Genomic DNA, 26,058 nt, shown 5'->3' with positions numbered 1-26,058 from the left:
TTAAATGCTGTCTTCCATTCATCCCCCTCTTTAATTCTCACTCAGTAGTATGCCTCCCGTAAGTCAAGTTTGGTGAAGACTTTTCCCTTTCCTAAGTGAGAGAGCATGTCCTTCATGAGTGGTAGGGGGGTAAACATTTTCCACGCAAATAGCGTTAAGATTTTTATAATCAACTACCAAGCGAAAGGAGCCATCCTTCTTTTCTCGGAACAATACCGGTGCCGCCACCCTTGGTCTGGCTGGTTGGATAAAACCCCGTTCTAGATTTTTATCAATGAAGTTTCGCAATTCCCCTAGTTCTCGAGGGGTCATGGGGTAGATTTTTGGCTTAGGGAGTTTCACCCCGGGGAGTATTTCAATGGTAGAGTCCGTAGCTCTGTGGGGAGGCAGCACATCCGAGGCCCTTTCACTAAAAACTTCACAGAGATCCCAATACTCTTTTGGAATCTTCTCCTCTCCTTCAATGTGGCCTACTGCCACTTCCGCTCTTTCGGGTTCTATACCTTCCTCAAGGGGGGTTTCTTCCCTTTCTAGTCTCGGTTTTCCGGTACGAATACGCAGGACCCCCATTTTCCAGTTAACCCGTGGGTTCCATCTACGGAGCCAGGGCAGTCCGAGTATTAGGGGTCGTTCCATGCCAGGAGCCACAATAAATCTGAGGCTGTCTACGTGATCTCCCAACTGCATTTCAATAGGTTCGGTCACAAAGCTGGCCAGGCCTCCTCCTGCAATCGATCCGTCCAACTGACAGAATGCAATGGGCCTTTTTAACGTTTTTAGCCTCAGGCCCATTTTCTTCACCACTTTCGGGCTGATTATGCACCTGGTGCACCCAGAGTCTAATAGGGCTAGCAGCTGCGTGTGTGCCCCTGTGGATGGCACCCTTATTTCTATGGGGACGAGCATGGGGTCCTCTGTGTGACTCACCAAATCGTCGGAGTCCGTCCCACTGTTGTCTGCGGTGGTTGGAGTTCCCAACTCACCCTGGTTTCGGGGAGCGAACTCAATGACTTCTCCTTTCAGGGCAGTGTCGCGGCCTTTTGCGGGCACTTTGTTGGCCTTCTTGGGCCCCGAGCTGGTAGATTTTGGCACTGGCTTGGAGAAACATTCTGCGGCCTGATGGCCTTCCTTTCCACATTTGTAGCAGGTGAAGGGCTTCGATTTGGGTTTGAATTCCGCTCTCCCCGCGGCCGCCCTTGTCTCTCCTTTGCGGTAGAAGGAGGATGGCGGCTCTCCTGCATGGCCTGCTCGGAGTCGGCTTCAGGCCAGCTCGATCTCCACATCCTCAGCTACTAGGTACCAACTCTGCAAGACTTCGGGGACCCCCCGCCCTCTACAGTCCTTGTATATTTCTTCATTCAGCCCATCTTTGAAACTCTCCAGTAGAGCCGCTTCTGACCACCCTGTCATATAGGGTGCCAGCTCACGAAATTCTTGGGTGTATTCTGCCACTGATCTCCGGCCCTGCTGGATGCCCTTCATTCTGAGTCTCGCCTTCCGTTCAGCTAGGTGGTCTTCAAACCGCCTCCTAAGAGCCCCTATGAACTGGTGGTAGTTCCTCAGCAAGGGGGAGTTATTATTGTGGAGGATCACCATCCATTCAGCGGCTACTCCCTTTAGGACGTTCGTGACGCATCTCGAGCCGCATCTGATAAGTAGTCCTCCCCCCAGTCCTGCATGTGGTTCCACACTTGGGTCAAGAAAAGCCCCAATGTCTTCGGATTCCCATCATATTTTCCGGTTAGGGGGGAATTTTTGGTTTTTTACGCCTGCGGGGTGGGGCCTGCAAGGCTGGGGGTCCCTGGGCTGCTGCATCCCCCACTTGAGCTCCAGAAGCCTGAGATGTTCCTTCCCCAGCTTCCTCTTCTTCTCCCCCACAGGCTGTCTCTTCTGGATCCCCCCTGGGGCAGTCTCCTCCCTTCTCCACAGGGAACCCATAAAACTCACGGCTTTTCCGACTTTCTTCAACATCACGGAGGAGTTGTAACGCTTGCGCCATCATGAGGCTTTCCTTTTGCTCTTGCAGCCACACTGCCTCTCTCTTACGGGGTCTGGAGCTGGTTACTCCCTGGGGGGTCCTCCCCAGGTCCGGCAATCTTCCTACTCCTCTCGACCATCTAGCTTCCTCAGGCTCCTCTCTCAGCCGGAGTTTTTCCATCCATTCTGCAGCCTCTTTCTCTGCTTGAAGTGAAGTTATCGTAGAACCAGATGCTCCCATCTGGTCTTCTTCACTCTCGTGGTCCGACATAATTTGGTGTCAGCCCCCTCGGTGTTTGTCCGGGATGGCTGGAGATGAATTTCAGCTTAATGTCAGGTGTGCTTCCTTCAAAGTCCAGGAAAGAATGACCCAAACTCCATGTTTTATAGAGAAAGGTACTTTTACAAGTAATGAAGTGAATGCAACCAAAGAAAAGCTGAAATTTATTTATTTATTTATTTATTTATTTATTTATTTATTTATTTATTTATTAATTAAATTTATATCCCACCCTTCTCCCCGAAGGGACTCAGGGCGGTGAACAGCTGAGAATTAAAATAACATGCAATATAAAAGTTAAAATAATTAAAAATAAATTAAATTAAACGGCCGCCCCAATTTAAAACCCCTAGCAATACAATTAAAAACCCCTTAAACCTATTCAGGCCAGGCCGGCTTGCTGAAATAAAAATGTCTTCCGGGCCTTACGGAAAGTGCGGAGATCCGGAATCAGCCGTATTCTGGGAGGTAGCTCATTCCAGAGGGCGGGTGCTCCCACAGAGAAGGCCCTCCCCCTGGGGGCCGCCAGCCGACATTGCTTGACCGACGGCACCCTGAGGAGGCCCTCTCTGTGAGAGCGTATTGGCCGGTGGGAGGTTATCGGTAGCAGCAGGCGGTCTCGTAAATACCCTGGCCCTAAGCCATGGAGCGCTTTAAAGGTGAGAACCAACACCTTGAAGCGCACCCGGAAGACCACCGGGAGCCAGTGCAGCTTGCGCAAGAGAGGTGTTATATGGGAGCGCCATGTCGCTCCCGTGATCACCCGCGCGGCCGCATTCTGGACCAGTTGGAGCCTCCGGGTGCTCCTCAAGGGGAGCCCCATGTAGAGAGCGTTAGCGTAGTCCAGGCGAGAAGTGACGAGAGCATGAGTGACTGTGCATAAGGAATCCCGACTCAGAAAGGGGCGCAACTGGCGTATCAGGCGAACCTGATAAAAAGCCCCCCTGACCACGGCCGTCATATGCTCTTCTAAAGACAGCCGTGTGTCCAGGAGGACGCCCAAGTTGCGAGCCCCCTCTGTGGGGGTCAATGACTCGCCCCCAATAGCCAGCGATGGTGCCAGCTGGCTATATCGGGATGCCGGCATCCACAGCCACTCGGTCTTGGAAGGGTTGAGTCGAAGCCTGTTCCTCCCCATCCAGACCCGCACAGCCTCCAGACGGCCTCCAGACACTGGGACATCACTTCAAGGGCATCTTTGGGGTGGATTAAATTAAAGCAATAGGCGCGAAAAGTGCATATAGAAAGCATCCCCTCCCACTGTCCATCGTAAATCATCCAATCCAAAGGTCTCCCAGGGTCAGGTGGAAGAACGTCTGGCAGCGTCATCAATCAGGTATGCCACGATGGTTGACCCGATAGCAACTTCAAAGATTCAGTTTCATTTCCTCCAAAGTTTCATTCTTCCTCCAGCACGCTTCCCCCCCCCCCCCCAGGCCACCTAGCTTTCCCCCCTTCTAGGTTCTTTTTTTAATTAAAGAGTTTTACAAGACAAAAAACATTTTTACAAGAAAAACATAAACCGTTTGCCATCTTTCCATATATGGATTGTACAATCACATTTGCAAATTAACAACCTCTTTAAAAAGAAACAGTTACGTAAACTCCAAGAACCTCTCCAGATTCTTTACATATATTTTCCTTTCCCTCCTCCCCCTCCTCCCCCAACCCTCCTCCCCCCCCCGGACTTCCCAGAGCAAATACAGGATATAGCATCTAACAAACATATATAAAAAAAAGAAAGAAAAAAAAAACTTGTAACTCCCCTTGTTCATATCTAAATATAACTATTTAAACCAATTATTATTTAAAAGTAATTGATCCAACTTCTTTCTTATCCGTTCTTCAATAATAAGCAAGTCTTCTTTCTTCCAGCATTACACAATCAGAACCCAGTTACAATTAACCATCACATCTCCAACCCTTACATATATTAACACATTAGAAAAATATTTTAACCAATCTCAAATAAAATATATTGTAAAAAACCTTATTTTTACTTTTTGCCCCACAAACTTATATTGATTCTGCCTGGAAACATTCCTTACTTAATAACTTTATACAAACTTATTCATCTTGTTCTCTACAAATCCATTACATATAATCAAGTAACATCTTCACTATTTAAAGTCTATAAAAAATATTATAAAAACCTTCCCTCAACCCTTGCACCATTTTTAACCCATAAGCTTATATAGATTCTTCAACAAAACATTCCTTGACATATTGCTTTAGTATTAATATGCTTCAAGACAATGGTAAAGGTTTGGTCAGTAATCCATAACAATACAAACATAACATTATTTAATATAACTTTTCAGACAAATCATATCCCTAAATATAAGTAAATCATTCATTTTCACTATAGTATAACTTTTCAAAACAAATCGTATCCCTAAATGCAGGTATAATCATTCATTTTCACTATTACTATCCTCCCCCAACAAAAAGATTGTAATTTTTCCATCTCCGTTTTTTCCTAACTTTTTTTACGAACTTTCTTTTTCAGTCTTATTCCTCCACCTTCATCTCTCAGTAAACACATCTCCTTAACTGCGATTAAGAATCCATATTTGTAAAAAAATTGTAAAGTTCCACTTCGAATCTTCTTTCTTATATTAGGAATCCCAACACCTCCTGAGAATTTTCCAATTGACTGTAACAAAGCCTTTCGGGAAATCTCACTCAGTATTTCCTGATTACGCTCCTTCAAGCCTCTCAGCCTTTCCTTCTTAATTTGAGAAACATCCATTCCATTTCCTGGAGGCACATTAAACTGAATTTCTTTCACCTCTTCATTCAGCAATTCACTGTTATTTAGCAACTGCAATTCCGATACAGTATCTTTGCTTGACTCTTTGTTTCGAACTTGAATAAAATCCTTTTTAAAAAGTCCTTCAATTCTCTCCACTATCACAGAGGTAAATGATTCTAATATTTCTTTAAAGAGATCCCCAATCAGTATTTGTGTCTTTAATGATATTTGTAATAGTGAACCTTCAAGACTTTCAATAAAGCCAGCCATTTCTCTTTTTCTTTTTCTCCAACCACCTTGAACAATGCTGGATGTTAACAGCTTTAACGAGAGTTAAGTTTCACTTTCACGCCCTATTAAGCACAAGCGCCATTTTCTTCCTTCCTTCAATCAACTTCCAAAAATAACAATTTAAGCATGGAATTAAGGGCTTGTTACTTGCAATTGTCTGCTCTCCTGTCTTCACTCCGTCTGCATAGATAAACAGCTTAAATCTCAATAAAGATTGCAGAGACGGCCGCGATGTTTTTTTCTGCTTAAAGCAGAAGCGCCCTGGATCTCGGAGTTTCACCGGATTTCCTGGGGAGCTCTCACCCTCCTAGCCCCCAAAGCTATTTCAGGGGCTTTCGGGGAGCTCTACCCCCATCCGATTGCTCTCCTTTCCCTCTTCTCCTGAGGGAAAGGTTTTCCAGCCGTCGGACAGCTGATTTGCGCTGTCAGAACGGCTAACAAGATCACAGGGCTGGCGCTCCAAGAAAGAGCGTCCAGCAACGTCAGCGGTGCCGGTGGAAGTCCCCCCTTCTAGGTTCTTATGGCAGCCAAAGCAGTAAAAGCGGAGGCTGACAGATCCCCCTATTTTGAGTGTTCATGGTGGCGGAAAAAGAGTTAACTTGAGTGCCATTCTTTCGATTGGAGCTGAGACGGGGAAAGCGGCTTTTTGTTTATTATACCATAAACTCTTTGGCCACTACTGAGATGAGTTGATCGAAAGATCTTCGAAAGAAACATTGTGGAAAAGGATTTGTATCTGATTGCTGGAAAGTTTTTGGGTGGATCACCCCCCTCCCTCTCGTTGATGGATGGTGTTTACTCTTGACTTCTTTGTGGATTAAGAATCGTGATTGAATGGGCGGATTTATCCCCCTCCAGAGCCTTTCTCTTCCTGCTTTCTGTTTGATCATTATTGAGCGTGCGGAATAGCAACCTGCCTCCCTCTAGTGGTGAACTTTAAAATTACAATACACACTGAGTCTCCAGAAGAGGAGAGATCTGAATTTGCTTTTATATTTGACTGAATGAATTACCCCCATTGATTATCACCCTTATTGACTAAATTTGATTTGAAGGTTTCAGAATATAATTTATTTCTGGAATTGGCTAATTTAAGGGTGTTTTTTTTTCCTTTTTTTTGTTTTTTGATTAGGTAATTAAATACTGAAACAGACTAAATATTGGATTAAGTTATATTGTTTGGTGATTAATTATCTCGGTGAATCTCTGTAAGCAGAACTGATTACACAATTATAATTAAATTTGAAAGTGATTGGTCGTATCTCTACAAGCAAGATATCGAGTGCAACAATCGTGACAACCACAAAAGCGGGAAAAAAAGTTTTGACACTCCCAATAGTCGCTACTCCTGTCACACCTACCTCATCATCCTCATCCTTTAAATCTTTGGATGATCTAGCTGCTGCAGGGAAACCTCCATCGTTATCAAATCTACAGAACATGTTGCAGGCAGTGTACAAGGTGATGACAAAAAACCAAGAAGTTATCTCCAAAAACTTAGAGGACTTAATATCAGATCTTAAAGGGGAGCTGGGAGCTGTCAGAAATGATATTAAAATGTTGAACGAGAGACTGGAAGGTGTGCAGGGGGTGTTGACACAACAGGAGAGTAAAGTACAAGATGTAGAGAGAGTGGGACGATGTGAGGAGAGACTGGATGGAAATGAAAGAGAGCAGTTCTCTGTTAATAGGGCCCTTGAAGAAGAAATTATTTTTCTCGAGATGGAAAGATCAGCTTTTTATCTGAGGATACAAAATGTGGTGGAAGAACGGGGGGAGCCTCTAAGAGATATAGTGGCAGACATTCTGGCTGGAATTCTGGAGATAGCTAAGGAAGATGTTCTGAGAGATATTGATGACGTTTTCTGTGTACATACGAGTTACGCCAGGAGGCAGAAACTTCCGATAGAGGTCCATGTTAGGTTATCCAAGAAAGCACTTAGGGAAGAAGTGATTTTGAAGTCCAGAGACAAAATGGTAACATATAAAGACAAACAACTGATAATTCTGAAAAACTCCCCAGACAGGTACGGGAATTACGGTGAAATTATCATTTCTTAACTGCTCAACTAAGAAAACACAGAGTGCTATATAGGTGGCTATTACCGGAAGGGTTACAATTTACGTGGGCAGATAAAGTGAGAATTGACAACCTTAGAGATGCCAGAGATTTTCTTATCAGATATATGAACCCCTCAGAATCGGATGTGGGAGAAGAGTTGGAGAGCAAGAGTGGGGAAGAATTATTAGAGGAGGAAGAGAGAGAGGGACCAGAACAGCTAGGCAGGAGAAAGAAAGGAAGAGGACAGATGCAAATAGAGGCAGAGATAGGAGTTGAGGGACTGAGCCAGAGAGAAACAAGACAAACAAAGAAACTCCAAGCAGAAGGCAAGTAAGGGCAACAGAAGGGAGAAGGGATGGGGGAGGAAATTTGTCTATTGTCAGTTAACATCAATGGGCTGAATAGCCCAAATAAGAGAAAAAAGATTTTTAATAAATTAATAAAAGCACGTCTGAATATAATATGCCTTCAAGAAGTACATGTGAAAAGGGATCATCTTTATTTATTGAATTATACCAAACTGGGTCAATTATATACGTCTTTAGCGGAAACTAAAAAAAGAGGAGTAGCAATTTATGTGTCAGGTTTCGGTGCTATCTTAAATGAGTTTCATTTTCAAGCGCAATCTCTCTAATGAAACATTTTTATTTAAGAACATAAAAAGCCGACAATCCTGATTTCATTTTTGCAGCCAAACTGGCCCCTCCTTCCAACCCCCTCCTCTTCCGCTCTCCAACCCCAATGTCCCATTGGCCATCATGCAGATCCATCTCTACCTCCCGGCACGTTCTTTTCACAGGAATGTAGCCCCCACCCTCGTCTCCCAGGAAACACTATCTGTACATACAAAACTAGGTAAAAGTTCATCTTGTTATGTCAGCGCTGGAAGAGAGCCCAATTTGGAACGCTGACATTATGTCCAAAGGCATATAAACTCGAAATTAATTTTTGCAGATGAAGAAGGGAGACTTCTAATGATTGAAGTAGAAATTTGTTGTAAAAAATGCTTACTGGTTTGTATTTATGCACCCAATGGGAATCAGAAAGACTTATCAGACCATAATCCACTCTGGATATCATGGGGAGGGTTGAAAACAAGGCCTAGGTGGAGAATGGACGTGAGGGTCCTCAAAGACGAACAATTTTTAACTTATGTAAAGAAGGAGATAGTTTTTTTCTTCCGGGAAAATAATAATGAAGATGTAAACTTTTTAAATGTATGGGAAACAGCTAAAGCAGTGTTTCGGGGTTTAGTGATAAATTATACAGCTGGGAAACGGAAGAAGGAGAAGGCTAAACAAGACAAATTATTAGAAGACCTGACAAGAAATGAGGTTGCATTGCAACAGGACCCAAACAATAGAGAACTTAATACGAATTTGAAATTAGTGCGACACCAAATTAATTTACTAGACCAAGAGGATTTAGAAAAAAAAATTAGGTGGATGAAACAACGACAATTTGAAAATGCAAATAAACAGGGAAGATGGCTTACATACCGATTAAAAAAAGAAAAGGAAAAGAGTAGAATTCACAATTTGAGAGATGGAAATGGTGATTGGATCACAGGGGAAGAAGGGAAGAAAAGAATAGCGCAGGAATTTTATACCGACTTATATAGAAAAGAAGATAAGCCTGAGCAGGAAATAAGGAAATACCTAGAAGAATCTGACCTACCCAAAATATCGGATATGTCTAGGGAAATACTGGACAGGGAGATAACGGAAGGGGAAATTGAAAGGGTTATGGGAAAACAAAAAACAGGAAAGACTCCCGGTACGGATGGTCTCCCGATAGAATATTATAAGGCACTTTGGGAAGTCTTAAATCCTTATATGACAGACCTATTTAATGGGGTAATCCGGGAGGGAAAGATCCCAAATTCCTGGTCAGAAGCATTAATAACCCTCTTGCCGAAGGATAGTAGTGATTTATCCCTAATCCAGAATTATAGACCTATTTCACTCCTTAACGCAGACTACAAACTATTTGCGGCAGTATTAGCAGAGAGGCTAAAAGGTTTCCTAAGTCAATTTATACACGAAGATCAAAATGGCTTCTTACCCTGTAGGCAGATTAGAGACAACATGAGAATAATCATGAATGTTTTGGAACATTCTGAAACCCACATTGATAAACAATTGGGTTTGGTTTTTGTGGATGCGCAAAAAGCCTTTGACCGAGTGAGCTGGAGTTTTTTAGTGGGCTTATTACGACATATGCAATTCGGGGAAAGGTTTATCCGGGCAATTCGAACAATCTATTTGAAGCAGTCTGCCAAAATTTTAATTAATGGAGATGGATCTGAACAAATCTGCATTGAGAAAGGAACTAGACAGGGGTGCCCACTTTCTCCATTGCTATTCATCCTAACATTAGAACCTTTATTGAGGGAAATTAGGCGCAACTCGGGGATAAAAGGATTGCATATTAAGGACCAACAATATAAGATACAAGCATATTTATTTTTTTTATTTATTTATTTTCAATTTATATACCGCCCTTCTCCCTGAGGACTCAGGGCGGTGCAGAGCCAGAATTAAAAACATGAAACACAAATATTAAAAACAATTAAAATCTATATAAATTTGGCCCAAAATTTAAAAAACCACAAACCAATTAAACATTTAAAAATTTTAAAAAATTTCTTCCTAAGCCAGCCCGGCTTGCTGGAAAAAGTGAGTTTTAAGGGCACGGCGGAAGGCACTGAGGTCTTGGATTCTCCTTATCTCTGGGGGCAACTGATTCCAGAGGGTAGGTGCCCCCACAGAGAAGGCCCTCCCCCTGGGGGTCATCAGCCTACATTGTTTGGCTGATGGCACCCTGAGGAGGCCCTCTCTGTGGGAGCGCACGGGTCGCTGGGAGGTCATCGGTAGCAGCAGGCGGTCTCGAAGATAGCTAGGCCCTATGCCATGGAGCGCTTTAAAGGTGATAACCAACACCTTGAAGCGCACCCGGAAGACCACCGGGAGCCAGTGCAGCTCGCGCAGGAGCGGTGTTACATGGGAGCACCATGCTGCTCCCATCACTACCCACGCTGCTGCGTTCTGGACCAGCTGGAGCCTCCGGGTGCCCCTCAAGGGGAGCCCCATGTAGAGAGCATTGCAGTAGTCAAGGTGAGAGGTGACGAGGGCGTGAGTGACTGTGCACAGGGAATCCCGATCAAGAAAGGGCCGCAACTGGCGAATCAGGCGAACCTGATAAAAGGTCCCCCTGGTTACAGCCGTCAGATGTTCCTCCAAGGACAGCTGCATATCCAGGAGGACTCCCAGATTGCGAGCCCTTTCTGTGGGTGCCAAAGACTCGCCCCCAATAGTCAGTGATGGAGTCAACTGACTATATCGGGATGCCGGGAGCCACAGCCACTCAGTCTTGGAAGGGTTGAGCTTGAGCCTGTTCCTCCCCATCCAGATCCGCACAGCCTCCAGGCACTGAGACATCACTTCAAGGGCATCATTGGGGTGGCCTGGGGTGGAGATGTACAGCTGGGTGTCATCAGCATACTGATGGTATCTCACCCCGAAGCCACGGATGATCTCGCCCAGTGGCTTCACATAAATGTTGAACAGAAGGGGCGAGAGGACCGATCCCTGCGGCACTCCACAGACGAGAGGCCTCGAGGTCGACCTCTGCCCCCCTGCCAATACAAACTGCGACTGGTCGGAGAGAAAGGAGGAGAACCACCGCAATACGGTGCCTCCCACCCCCAGCTCTTCCAGCCGGTGCAGCATGATACCATGGTCGATGGTATCAAAAGCCGCTGAGAGGTCTAACAGGACCAGAACAGAGGAGCAACCCCTGTCCCGAGCCCTCCAGAGATCATCAACCAACGTGACCAATGCCGTTTCCGTGCTGTGCCCAGACCTGAAACCCGACTGGAACGGATCTAGATAAGATGTTTCCTCCAGGAATTGTGGAAACTGTCGCGTGACCACACTCTCAAAAACCTTCGCCATAAAGCGAAGGTTGGAGACAGGACGATAGTTGGCCAATATTGCCAGATCCAGGGACGGCTTCTTGAGGAGAGGCCTCACCACCGCCTCTTTCAAGGCAGCGGGGAAGTAACCCTCACTCAACAAAGCGTTGATAACACCCTGGAGCCAGCCTCGTGTAACCTCCCGGGAAGCCAGTACCAACCAGGAGGGACACGGGTCCAGTAAACATGTGGCCGTACTAAGTCTCCCCAAAATCCTGTCCACATCATCGGGAGTCACAGCATCAAACTCCTCCCAGATAACATTCTCAAGACTATTCCTCGTCACCCTGCCCTGATCTACCCAGTCAGAGTCCAAATCCCCCCTGGATCTGAGGGATTTTGTCATACAGGTATTGTCCGAAATCCTCCGCCCTGCCTTCCAGGGGATCCTCCCGCACTCCCGGATGGAGCAGGGAGCGGGTCACCCTAAACAGGGCGGCCGGATGATTCCCTGATGACGCAATAGAGGCGGAAAAGTAATTAAACTTTGCCGTCTTTATCGCCACTAGGTAGGCCTTAATATGCGACCTTACCAGTGTTCGATCAGATTCAGCGAGACTGGCCCTCCAACTGCTCTCCAGGCGTCTTTTCCAGCGCTTCATTTCCCTCAGCTCCTCAGTAAACCAAGGAGCTGCGTGGGATCGGCACCGGGTCAGAGGCTGCAAAGGCACGACTCGGTCCAAGGCCCCACCAGCCGCCCGATCCCAGGCAGCTACCAGGTCCTCAGCCGAGTCATGTGCTAGATCCTCAGGAAATGGCCCAAGCTCCATCTGGAACCTATCAGGATCCATCAGGCGCCTGGGGCGGACCCATCTTATTGGCTCCGCCTCCCTGCGGCGGGGTGTAGCGGTTCGAAGGTCCAGGCGAAGGAGCGAGTGATCTGACCATGACAAGGGTTCCATGTCTATATCCCCTATAATAAGATCACTCAACCACTGGCCAGAGACAAAAATCAAGTCCAGAGTGTGTCCCCCCCCTGTGGGTGGGGCCATGAACTAGTTGGGTCAGGTCCATGGCCGTCATGGAAGCCATGAACTCCCGAGCCGTCTCAGACGTTTCACCGATGGACGGCAAGTTGAAATCACCCATGACCATAAGCCTGGGTGTATCAACTGCCACCATGGCTATCACGTCAAGGAGCTCGGGCATGGCCGTTGCTGCGCGGCAGGGAGCCAGGTACGCAAGCAACAAGCCCATCTGAACCCCATGACCCCATCTCACAAAGAGGGATTCACATCCAGCAATCTGCGGCACAGTGGTCTCCCTCGGACTAAGACCTTCGTTAATAATAACCGCCACCCCCCCCGCCCCTCCCCTGGGCCCTTGGCTGATGGAATGCTCTGAAGCCTGGTGGGCACATCTCAACCAGAGGGACCCCTCCCTCCGGGCCCAACCAGGTCTCCGTAATACCCGCCAGGTCCGCTCCCCCCTCCTGTATAAGATCGTGAATGAGGGTGGCCTTATTTACCACGGACCTGGCATTGCACAGCATCAGCCGAAGGCCCAGGTCCTGAGTATCTGAGCCACCTAGTATCCGAGGGGAGCCTTGGAGACCGGGGCGCGCAATAGCTCTCAAACAGCGAGTGCGCACCCCTGACACGTGATATGGTCTCCTGCTCCCGCCATATCTGCCCCTCCCATCCACCGTGCTGATGGTACACCCCTCATTGGTATAGCCCTCCATCCCCTCCCCAATCCCTCGTCCTGCACCTTCCAAACCGTTGCCCCGTGCCAGGCTCGGCTCTGACCTTAGTGGATTTTCCCCCCCATCCCCTTTGGTCGTCCTCCCAGTTCCCCTTAAAAAATTGTTAAAAAACCCCCTCCCCGAACCCTTTAAAATCTTATTAAAACACTTTCCTAAAAAACCTCACAAGCCCTTCCTCGCGCCATGCCTTCTCTCAGGATTCCAAAATCTGTCATCGAGATAGGCCCTCGATAGAGTGGAGGGCCAAACCTGCGAGAGGGGGGAATCTCGCAGGGCAAGGAGTTCAGACACTGAGTACATTAAATCGTCAGGGGTGAGGATAGTCCATGGTCGGGAGACCACCATGATGTTATAATACAGGGGAAAAGTTCCAGTCCATGGCACAGGCAGCCGAATTCCATTGCCCTCTCACAGCAGTGGAGGGGGAGATATGCCATCCGACCCCCAAAAATTTCTTGGCCGACCGTCCTCTCACAAAGGCCGACCAATAAAACTTTGATGGAAACCTGGGAGTGAAGGCAGCCATACACCGACTCCCACCGGCCTCGAGTCCATAGATCCAGTTCCCCATATGGATTAGGAGAAGTCAGAAAGCCCAATCCTCCAGTTCATGAGAAGAATTAGTTCAAAGTTTAGTTCAGGAGAAATCTTGCAAGGCAGGAGATTCAGAGATGGCTTGATGGAAATGGGGGAAGTAGGAACAGCTCAGCAGGCCAGGATAGGCTGGGTAGCTATAGCCATAATGAGGCCAACAAGGTCTTAACTCGGTTGAAAAAAGGAAGGAGAGGAGGGGGAAATACAGGCAGCAAGTGCCAACAGACGTTTTCCAGCCCCCTCAAATCTCTCAAAACTTCCAATTGATGGAACATAGTGCTCACCCAGTTTTGCCCCCTCCAGCTCACCATGGAGGTCTCCGGGTCTGCATGGGGGTGGCCCTGCCCCCAAGGGCCAAACACCCTCCAGCCACCAGGGAAATCCACTTTTGAGGCTGCTGCCAAGAGTCCCACGCCACCTCAGTTGGTCTACAGGCCTTTAGGAAGCCGCCCTGGCACCAGCCGCCATCCTCGCCGACCACCGTCGCAGACGCCCTCGCCACCGCCGACACCATCGCCATTGGCCCCCCCGCGGCCATCCCCAGCCGCCCCTAGCCTCCACAGATCTTTCTCAAGGCATCCGGGGGCATGGGAGGACTCCGCAGGGGGCCTCAGCGTCGCCATCGTTGGATGTCGATGACCTAGTATTTATATTGGAAGATCCTATTCTATCGGGCCCAAATTTGATCTATGAGTTAGAAAAATACGGAAATGTAGCGGGGTTAAAAATAAATAAGGAAAAAACTAAGGTTATCATTAAAAATTTGACGACAAAGCAGAGGAAGGAATTAGAAGCGAATTTGGGATTTCAAATTGTCAATAAATTACGATATCTAGGTATTATATTAACAGCCAAATGCTCAACAATCAAAGAAGATAATTACTTGAAATTACTTCAACGAACAGAACAGGACTTAGAGAAATGGAAGAACCTTCAGACGTCTCTATTAGGTAGGATCGCGATTATAAAATCCTATATCCTCCCAAAATGGACATATTTATTTTATACAGCACCAGGTAGATTAGACAATAATTTCTTTAAAAAGCTAAATCAATGTGTCCTTAAATTTATCTGGCAAAATAAAAAGCCCAGAATTAAACTTAAAATGCTTCAAGAGGTGAAAGAAAGAGGGGGATTCGGCTTACCAAAATGGGAATATTATTATCAGGCTGCAAACTTAGTTTAGATAAGGGAATGGATCCTGCTGAGAAGAAGACGATTGTTGATTCTGGAAGGTTTGGGATTACAACAGGGTTGGCACTATTTTCTTTGGCAAGATAAGGTTAAAAAATATATGAGCTTTGCAGGTCATTATGTAAGGAACATCTTAATTGAAACATGGAGAAAAATCAAGGGTAAATTCTACTTCTTGACCCCGTCTTGGTTGGTCCCACTAGAAGCTATAACATATAGCTCGCTTTACAATAAAGAAAAACACCTATCTTATCGGGAGCTATTGGATGCTCAAGGCCGTTTAAAAACAAGAACTGAGTTAGATCTTCAGGGAATAGAATTGGATTGGTGGTCTTATACCCAGATCAGCTCTAAACATAAGAAAGACAAGGAAAAAGGTGGCATAGATATGACCCAGCAAGAAATAGATAATATTATATTAGGAAAGGAGGAAAGAATGTTATCCAAGATTTATAAACTCTTTTTTTTTATTATTGAAAAAGTTTTCAAATACAAATTTTTTCCCCTTTTTTTTCCCTCCCCCTCCCTAACCCCCCCTTCCCACCCGTCCCCCCCTGTGACTTCTTCATAACAAAAAACCTAATTTATAACAGATTACTTACCCCCTCCTCTAAATACTGACCTTTACTTACTAAAAATATTATTAATATTATAACATCCCCCTTTATCCATACATTTCAAGAAAGGAAAAAAAAAAAGACATTATACTATAACATTGTATAATAACTTCTAATTTAGCAAAATAGTATTATGACTCCCAATTTGGCAATAATCTACCCTTTTTCTCCTCTCCCAAGCTTATATCTATATATTATTACAACAATTCAAAACCACCTTCCACTTTAAAACTATACAATAAATCCTACTTTAACATTTGATCTATATATATTATGAAATGCTATAGTAATATATAAAGATTTATAAACTCTTAATAAATTACTGGATAGGGGATGAGATTATTAAAGATTCAATGATTGCCTGGGGGAGAAATATTGGTTACTCAATTGAGTTGGTAAAATGGGAAGAAATATGGACGAAACAACTGAAACTCCTGATGGCAACCACTTACAGAGAAAACTTATATAAGATGGTGTATAGATGGCATCTCCCTCCTGCCCAACTATCCAAAATGTTCCCAGGACTCTCCCCAAACTGTTGGAAATGTGGGAAGATAGGTACTTATTTTCACGTATGATGGACCTGCCCCAAGTAATTGAGCTTTGGAGACTTATACAGGGATGGATATGTTGTGGCTCCGTTACCTGAGCCTGTGTCATCGGCAGGAGAGGACTCCGAGAGTGAAGGAGAGGAGTTGGCAAGGCCTCCCTCTCCAGGACCCTCCTCTCTGGCAATGCCTTTGGTGTCCGCCGAAGGGCAAGAGATAGGGCCGGGGCCAAGCACGTCCACTCAGCCACAGGTGGACAGTGATGAGGGTAATGAGTCTTGGCTGGATCCTCGGCAGCGTCGCAGAGATAAGCGCGTGCAACAGAAGAAAAGGCGTGCCAGAGATTAGGCTGAGTCACTGGACCACACCCCACAGGATATAAAAGGGAGTGAGGTGGCCATTCAGACTCTGTGACAGACAAAACTAACTACTATCGAGTCACATTGCATGTCTGGAAACAACATTATCGGCCTTGGATTTATTTTACGAAATGGACAATTCTTGACTGTGTGTATTTTGTTTATTGAGTAAAAGTTCTTGGCAAGCAGCTACTGGGTTGCTGCCAAGCGTCTTATCGGAAGAATTGGTTGTCTGCCAGTTTATTTAACCCCCGGCTGTCTGTTTGTGTGCGTGTGTGGGACGGGGACAGAACAGGATATTAGAAATCACTGGATATAAATTACAATTGAAACCAGAATACTATCTATTAAATATAAGGCCAGATAAGATAGGCACGAATACATGGTGTCTAATTGTATATATCACAACTGCAACAAGAATATGTTTTGCTCAATATTGGAAGGGGAAAGACTTACCGGCTGAAGATTTGATTTTGGGAAAAATTATGGAATATGCGGAAGCTGACAGGTTAACAAAAATTTTGAGAGATCAAAAGGATTCCGCATATTTTCAATGCTGGGACCAATGGTATACTTGGTTGAATAATAGAATAAAAAGAAGATAAGGTTAGTGTAGATTTTATATCTTATTTGTATATTTTGACTGAAGTTAATATATTGTGTAAAGCTCCCGTCGCGATCTGCATGTGAATAAATACTTTGTTTGTAAAGAAATAAATATTTTTTTTAAAAAAAAAAACAGTCTTCCCATTGTTATTTTATTTAAAAGTTAAACTGTGTCCTCAACTATTCTGTAAAACTTTCACCAAGCCATCCATCCACTAGTAGGACCCAGTTTGGGTGAAGGCTATTTGTACACTTCATCATTTAGAAACTGGCTATCCTTTTTAATGTGGTTGGAGATCTTTATGCAAAAACTGAATGGTGTGGAAATTCAGTTGTCTAAAATAACACGTGGTACAATACTGTACAGGCAGACTGTGTTGTGGCCTGCCAGCGGCCAGCAGAGCTGGCAGCAGATTCAGACAGTGAGGAGGTTGGAGAGGAACGTGGGCCAGTCCTGGAGTCAGGAAGGCTTGAACGATGGCTCTGAGTCGGAGGCAGAGAGGGAGCCAAGGCCATCTGGTAGTTCTTTGCTGCCTCCGGAGTCTGACATCAGCGAGGCAGAAGAACAGCGTGAGCCTGTTCCCAGTGTGCATATGCGCAGAGCTGCCAGGAGACAGGAACAATTATGAAAACAGGGTCGACTTGGGAGTAAGGCTTGGAGATGATTGGCCCCTCCCATAAGACATAAAAGAGAAGCGAACTGGACATGAGCTTTTGCAGGAAGCAATTAGTTCATCTGGTCGGTAAAAGCTGTGGAAAAGTTCCATTTGACTCTGTGCTAAGTTTGGCCTTGCCCTGTGTGTGGCAATTAGTTCTCTGGCAGCATTCCAAGGGAGATAAGGTGAGTGTTTGTAAACACTCCCCTGCAAGACTGTTTGATAAGCCTTTCGACTGGGAATGACAATAATTCACAGCTGTCTGAATTAAAGAGGTTTGCTGGGACTAAGTTTGTGCTGTATACTGTCTAAGGAAACCTAGGTCAGAACAGACTGGCCCTACGTTTCACTTTCTGTCTTCTTTCATTTAGGCTAGAGGTGGGGAACTAGGGCCTAAATGGCTGGCTCAGGAATTCTGGGAGCTGAAGTCCACAAGTCATAAAAGGGCCATTGTTCCCCACCCCTGATTTAGTTAGGCTGTTAGGGTTCCAATCAGGATTAGCAAGAAAAGAGAATTCTTCTGTCATTTAACCAGTCTGTGCTGAAATGTGCATTCTCTAAATCAGTGCAGGAAGACTAACTTCCTTTGTCTTCAGTTGTACCACACAATTTGAAAATATGCATTTAGATCAGCCTTCCTCAATACGATAACAACTAAATGTGTATGCTACAGTCAACATCATTCCCAGCTTTCAGTGGAAGATACATGCTGAAGGGGAGAGAGACGGATATACAAACAATATCTAATTCTAAAGGCTTTTAGAAGTTCTCTTGTTTGGCATTGATGTGCAGTTTTTCAAATACAGCTGGTTCCCAGAGCAGCTTAATCTGTAACAGAAGCAGGCAATTTTTTGTGGTTGAAGGATGCAGGGTATGCAGTGATGGTGAAGTAATATTACTGGAAGAGGGCCAAATGTTTTGTTCCTTTTTTTGGACAAAATGTTGCATTAAGCTTCAGAGATCAATGGTTTTGCTTTGGCTATAGAAGAGGATTCTAAGTAGACTAGGAGTGCTCTGATGTACGACCTTACTTACATTATACTATTATATGATATATAGTAATATATATTAGACAGTATGTTTGATTAATTAATTAAACTTAGATGCTGCCCATCTTGCCTAGATGTGACTCAAGGCGGCTTATACAGGTGAAACTCAAAAAATTAGAATATTGTGCAAAAGTTCATTTATTTCAGTAATGCAACTTAAAAGGTGAAACTAATATATGAGATAGACTCATTACATGCAAAGCGAGATAGTTCAAGCCTTGATTTGTCATAATTTTGATGATTATGGCTTATAGCTCATGAAAACCCCAAATTCACAATCTCAGAAAATTAGAATATTACATGAAATCAATAAAACAAGGATTGTACATAAAACAATATCGGACCTCTGAAAAGTATAAGCATGTATATGTACTCAGTACTTGGTTTGGGCCCCTTTTGCATCAATTACTGCCTCACTGCGGCATGGCATGGATGCTATCAGCCTGTGGCACTGCTGAGGTGTTATGGAAGACCAGGATGCTTCAATAGCGGCCTTCAGCTCTTCTGCATTGTTCGGTCTCATGTCTCTCATCTTTCTCTTGGCAATGCCCCATAGATTCTCTATGGGGTTCAGGTCAGGCGAGTTTGCTGGCCAATCAAGCACAGTAATCCCATGGTCATTGAACCAGGTTTTGGTACTTTTGGCAGTGTGGGCAGGTGCCAAGTCCTGTTGGAAAATGAAGTCAGCATCCCCATAAAGCTCGTCTGAGGAATGAAGCATGAAGTGCTCCAAAATCTCCTGGTAGACGGCTGCGTTGACCCTGGACTTAATGAAGCACAGTGGACCAACACCAGCAGATGACATGGCTCCCCAAATCAACACAGACTGTGGAAACTTCACACTGGACTTCAAGCCTCTTGCAGTGTGTGCCTCTCCATTCTTCCTCCAGACTCTGGGTCCTTGGTTTCCAAATGAGATGCAAAAGTTGCTCTCATCAGAAAAGAGGACTTTGGACCACTGAGCAACAGACCAGTTCTTTTTGTCTTTAGCCCAGGTAAAACGCTTCTGACATTGTTTGTTGTTCAGGAGCGGCTTGAGAAGAGGAATACGACATTTGAAGCCCATGTCCAGGATCCGTCTGTGTGTGGTGGCTCTTGATGCACTGACTCCAGCCTCAGTCCACTCCTTGTGAAAGTCCCCAACACCTTTGAATGGCCTTTTCCTGACAATCCTCTCCAGGCTGCGGTCATCCTTGCTGCTTGTGCACCTTTTTCTTCCACACTTTTCCCTTCCACATAACTTTCTATTAATGTACTTTGATACAGCATTTTTGGAACATCCAACTTCTTTTGCAATTACCTTTTGTGGCTTTCCCTCCTTATGGAGGGTGTCAACGATGGTTTTCTGCACAACTGTCAGGTCAGCATGATTGTGATTCCTAGTGAACCAGACTGAGAGACCATTTAAAGGCTCAGGAACCCTTTGCAGGTGTTATGGCTTAATTAGCTGATTAGAGTGGGACACTTTGAGCCTAGAATATTGAACTTTTTCACAATATTCTAATTTTCTGAGATTGTGAATTTGAGGTTTTCATGAGCTGTAAGCCGTAATCATCAAAATTATGACAAATCAAGGCTTGAATTATCTCGCTTTGCATATGAGTCTATCTCATGTATTAGTTTCACCTTTTAAGTTGCATTACTGAAATAAATGAACTTTTGCACGATATTCTAATTTTTCGAGTTTCACCTGTAATCATAAAAACAAAAAACATTAAAATGTTAAAACACTAAATATTAACATTACAATTGATTTAAAATTGACAAGATGGGAAGGAAAGGAGCAAGATGCACAAGGGGAGGAGGTGGGGTCTTAGTCCATTAACAACCTCCAGAATGACACACAGACACAAAACACCCATTCCCCCAAGTTAGGTATGTAATGCTTCAATACAATGTCTCCTGTTTATGTTATCCTTTCAGAGGAAAAAATACAAGTAATTATAGGTGGTAAATAACATGTATAGAAACTTATTTCCATGTGATCCACCCAATTTCTGTTGCCCAATTCTGTATTTCTTCTCTAAAATCACCTCTTTCCATCAAACATCAGTTTTCAAAGCCCCTTTACCTTTTATTGTCCTGGCCATCATCTGTATGTATATGTATATGTCTTTCCCAGGCAGACATGAGACAGCACCGTTAGTAGAAAGCGGCAAACATTGGTATAAAGATCCTGCTAGACTTATTTATTTCATAAATAAGATTTAAGATAAATAGACTTAAGGATCTGAATTGACTGTAAATAACCAGGAAAGTTAACTTTAACTTCTATTAAAGATATTGTTCACATGAACTCAGGCTGCTATAGTAATGAAAAACTTCAAATTATAAAAAAATGTAAAAGTATTAGTATTTGCTGCATGTAAGTATATTACTAGCAGTATCTAGGTTTACACTACCTTGTAGTTTTGGATTGTCTCATTTCAAAAATTGAAATGACATCTGGAGAAGAAAAAATTGGTTAAGGATGGGGGACTAGGAAAAGCATTGGAGTTCTTGAGGAAGAAAAGTGATCTGAAGAAGATGATCTTTGAATTAAGGTGAATTTATTTTTTTGAGCAGTGCTCTTATATACAGATAGATTAAATTGGCAACAAAGATTTTGAATAAAGAAATGGAAGTTCTGTTTCATATAAAATTATAATTTATATGAGATTTCTGGCCACATAAGAGATGAGAAGTATTGGTCAGTAACATCAATCATACCGAAAGCAAATAAAACATAATTTATAGTAACTGTAATAACTATGTTTCTTCTCATAGGGATGGCCACTGTTTAAATCAGCGTTTTTCAGTCTTGGCATCTTTAAAATGCCTGGACTTCAACTCCCAGCATGTTGGCTAGGGAATTCTGGAGTTGAAGTCCACACATTTTAAGTTGCCAAGTTTGAAAAAGACTGTCATCCACTTCGGAGGCACTCTGCTTTTGTTTTGTGAGAGAGTTGTGGCCTTTACAGAGGATGCTGGCCCAGATCCCTGGTCTGAATCAGCAGGGATTTTCTTATGGGGAGGATGAGCCCTCAGACTCAGTCTTCAGATTTCATCTGCTTGCTGAGACAAATGACCTCAGAAATCAGACAAATGTTTTTCCTGCATTGCTCTCTGCTACCACTGGGGGATGCATCGCAACCATCCCTTTCCTAAACAAAATGGAATATTCTTGTTGTGGTCCAGCAATTGATCTTGCATCCTTTCACTTTTTTTTATTCATTTCAGCTCTGGACCTGCTGGATAAAATGTTGACCTTTAACCCCAATAAGCGTATCACAGTGGAGGAGTCTTTGGGGCACCCTTACCTCGAGCAATACTACGACCCTTCAGATGAGGTGCGGGTTCTTTGAAGTTGGGGGGGGGGGAATCTTTTAAAAGGACGACCAGAGAAGGGGTCAGAAATTGACATCATGGCCTTAATGTGGCTGGGAAGCAGGATTTCTACATTCTGTTTTGTTTCTCTCTTTAGCCAGTTGCTGAGGAACCGTTTAGGTTCGACATGGAGCTGGATGACTTGCCCAAAGAGAAGCTGAAAGAACTGATATTTGAAGAAACTGCACGATTCCAGCCTGCCTATCAAGGTCCCTGAGAGCCTGTTCAGGCCAGTGGCAGGTATAGCTGTTCATCTTCAAGGGTAGCTAATTTAGTGCCCCCCCCCCGCAAGAAAATCTTTCAACCTGGGGGTGTAGCCTATGAATCCCATCCCCTAATCATGACATTACTTATAAATCTGAGGAGGGGGTTTCTTAAGCAAGGCACCATTCCCAGAGCCCTCTGCCTTGGAAGAATCAATTTAGAATAGAATAACAGAGTTGGAAGGGACCTTGGAGGTCTTCTAGTCCAACCCCCTGCTTAGGCAGGAAACCCTATACCAGGGGTGTTAGACTCAAGGCCTGGGGGCCGAATCCAGCCCGCAGGGTGCTTAGATCTGGCCCGCAGGGCTACCCTGGAAACAGTGAAGCATCGGCCTGCGGTGCCTCTGCCAGCAAAAACGGAACTCGGGAGGGCCGCAGGTGGCCCTCACGAGCTCCGTTTTCGCTGGCAGAGGGTTGCAGGAGGCCATCACAGCCAAAAATGGATCTCAGGAGCCCATTTTTGCTGACACAGCGCTCGGGCCACTACAGGCACCCTCGACACAAGTGACATCAAGCTGGCCACGCCCCCCCGGCCCCCAAGGTCAAACACAACCCTCGTGGCCCTCAATGAAATCGAGTTTGACACCCCTGCCCTATACCATTTCAGGTTATCCAATCTCTTCTTAAAAACTTCCAATGTTGGGCAAGTTGTTCCACTGATTAATTATTCTAACTGTCAGGAAATTTCTTCTTAGTTCTAGTTTGCTTCTCTCCTTGATTAGTTTCCATCCATTACCGATTTCACTCTTGAACAAATGGGATTAAACAGCAGCCCTGTACAAAAAAAAAAGATCAGATGCTCTGGTTATCCCCATGGGTTTATTTATTTATTAAATGTATATGCTGTCCATCTTTCCCTCTGGTGACTAGGTGGCTTACAACAAATAAAAACAATATAAAACATAAAAAATATTAAAACAATAGATATTAACATTAAAATTAAGAAAGATGGCTAAGCTTATTAAGACCAGCTGCCTGCAATTACTGCAGGGTTCGAATCTCGCCAAGGCTCAAGGTTGACTCAGCCTTCCATCCTTTCTAAGGTAGGTGAAATGAGGACCCAGTTTGTGGGGGCAATAAGCTGACTTTGTATAAATATACACAAAAGTATGAAGGCTATTGCTGAGCACATTGTAAGCCGCCCTGAGTCTTCGGAGAAGGGCGGCATATAAATCAAATAAAAAAAAAAAAATAAAAAAAAAAAAAAAAAGGAAGAGAGCAAAATACAAACAGGGTGGAGGTGGAATCTTTTCTCTGTCCACTATTCACCTTCAGTCTGGAATGCCCCCATCGGGACCCCAGGCCAATCCGCAGGGCCAGGTTTTAAGGCCCTTCTGGAAGTCTAAAATGGTGGGGACTGATCTCACTTCAAAGAGTTTGATATTCCAGGGGTTGTAAAGCCACAGCTCTTCTCCTGGACTGATAATCCTTTGTGGCAAGAGAAAAGAGCCGCTTATGACAAGTCTGTGTTTTATAACATACTGGTATTCAGCAATTAAATGTAGCTACATCTTAATGTACAAGATAGATAACTGAGTTGTGGTCAAGGCCTCCCAGATGCTAGCTGGTGAATCTTCATGGGATCCCTTCTTCTTTCAGGTCGCTGCTTCACCAGGAGATGACTTGGGACTGTACCCAGCTCCCCCTTTGGAATGTTGAGGGGATCACAGGATTCAGGGGTACCAACTCCAGGGTGCCCCTGTAGACTTGCTGTACAACTGCGCTTTGCTACGTGGCTGTGAACCCTGGTAACCCATCTCTGGACCCCCGTAATGTGATGTGTTGGGGTGAGACCCTGGTACCCAGGTTGGGGAAGGGGGGGGACTGCTCCCTCCCTTTATCCCTTTTCAAAGCAATGAAAGGGGTGTCATCTCCTTTTTTGGCATTTTACTGTCTTTGTTAATGAGTTAATAAACTAAACCTATTTTAGCAAGGCCATTTTCTGATCCCTTGGGCATTATTAGCAAGGGCAGCTGAAATCAGATCCTGGTTCCTGGACATACACTTTGTATCTTTCTTCTGTAATCCTCTGAACCCTGCTACATTTTGAAAACTGGGAGCAGAACCTTAAACTTTCTGACTGCCCAGCTTTTCTGCAACACTCAAGAATCCAGAATCCTTGATTCCTTCCTGCACAAATAGAGGGCATGTCTGTGCTGGTGTTTATCAATTGATTTATGCCACTTTTGAGACACCTGAAATGCACATCCGACCTTGGTAGTCATTTTAAGGAACTTCTGAAATGCAGTGCAAGGAAAGATCCTGTGATGATGAAAAAAGTGTCTGGTTTGAGAGCGACAAATACCTTTCCCTCTGCTTCTAACCATTATGTAAGAAACCGTGCAGATGAAAAGGAAGTCCTTACATTTCTTCTGCTTCCTCAACCTAGAGACTAAGATTTTTGGTTGTCTGCTTTCTTTCTCCGCCCTTGCATTTAATAAATTTGTGTGTGTGTGTGTATAAACTGCTGCATACCTTGAGAAATCAGTTGGCCTCTGCAATGGCACAGCACTTTTGTCTTCTTGCTGCTACGAACTAACATGGCTGCCCTGCATTCCTTTCTCAATATTTTTAAATGCCAATTTTTAACTCCCACTCTTAATCATGCAATGCAAAGTCCCTCAAGGAGTGGAACTTACAGTTTGGGGCAAGTATGAATTGGGAAGTGGGAAAATCACCGATCACAGTTCTGTTTTCTAAAGGGATAGTCCTGCTACCCCAAAACCACCAGACTGTGCCAGGTAGAAAGGGTTGTTTTTTTTTTTTTTTTTTTTTTTTTTTTTTTTGAGAAATACAGTGGGTTGTTTGGGTGTCCACTGTCATGACTGGAAATGAACCGCTCCCCCCTTGAAAGTTAGCCATTGCAGGAAAACTCCTGCTCAGTTGGCCCCACCTCTCCCCTCCCTTCCACGTGCCATTTTTCAGTACCAGTTTAGATGGTTCTTTTTCCTGAAACTTCCAGTTCTCAAAGATAAATGCTCTAAGCAGAACAATGGGATTTGGGACGTGGTTTTGTTTATTTGTTTCCCTTAACCTTCCATTTGAATGAAGGAGAAACTTCTGTGTTCAGACAGCATTGCTTGCTTGTCCTAGCTGTGATAATATGCAGTGAGCTTTCTTCCTAGGGTGTGTTGCCATTTGAAGGAACTTGCATTAAAGGGAATTACCGTAATGCTTCTCCATCCTTCCCTGCTTTGGACTGTATAAAGACCCTAAAATAAATCATTCCTTTATTCCTTCAGCAGCTGTTACGTCTTTATTTGGGGGTTTGGGGAATGGATCGTTAAATTAGAGTCCTTTTTAAGTTACAACAGTACTCTGCTGTACTCTGAGAAATGGATCTTAAATCATGAGAAGCATTTTATCCATAAGTAGACAATCATTAAGGTAGGAAAAACCCAGGCACTGAAAGGTGGTTTCCTCACCTGCAGATCTCAATCTCGTCTGCTAGCTAGATTATTACATTTATGGGATTATGGTTGTGGCTATTACTTTGCAGGTCATTATAATTTACTCATTAGTACTTGATGACATTCCATGCCTGTGCCGTCTGCTTCAAAACTTACCTGGTCTATGTACGGTGACCAAAGAGTATCCTGCTTCCTAATGTTGACATCAATGATAACAAACCAAATTGTATCTTTGCTTCCATTTTGTTACCTGCCTTCCTTATTACCATCCAGTTGAGGTGTTTTCTTTATGCTTTTTTTAAAAAACTGATCCCATAGGGCAGGGGTCAGCAACCTTAAACACTCAAAGA

The 26,058-nt window shown here is 44.3% G+C and overlaps 1 protein-coding gene across 2 annotated transcripts in view; it reads left to right on the top strand.

Annotated features, from left to right (window-relative positions):
• The window catches only part of LOC139317529 (mitogen-activated protein kinase 3), a 33,246-nt gene extending 7,752 nt beyond the window's left edge, over positions 1 to 25,494 (top strand). The window contains exons 7-9 of one of the 2 annotated variants that reach the window (XM_070944599.1): positions 21,889 to 21,998; positions 22,133 to 22,275; positions 23,898 to 25,494. In XM_070944599.1, coding sequence (XP_070800700.1) covers positions 21,889 to 21,998; positions 22,133 to 22,252 — 230 coding nt within the window. In that variant the 3' untranslated portion in view covers positions 22,253 to 22,275; positions 23,898 to 25,494. The remainder of the gene's footprint in view (positions 1 to 21,888; positions 21,999 to 22,132; positions 22,276 to 23,897) is intronic. The other variant, XM_070944600.1, reaches the window with a different exon arrangement.
• Positions 25,495 to 26,058: the final 564 nt, after the last annotated feature.

This window comes from Pituophis catenifer, unplaced genomic scaffold, assembly GCF_029215685.1.
Source record: "Pituophis catenifer annectens isolate HBS135680 unplaced genomic scaffold, rPitCat1.0.hap2 SCAF_5, whole genome shotgun sequence".
NCBI lineage: Eukaryota > Metazoa > Chordata > Lepidosauria > Squamata > Colubridae > Pituophis > Pituophis catenifer.
The sequence above is the reverse complement of the archived record's forward strand: the minus strand, read 5'-3'. Positions and strand labels throughout refer to the sequence as shown.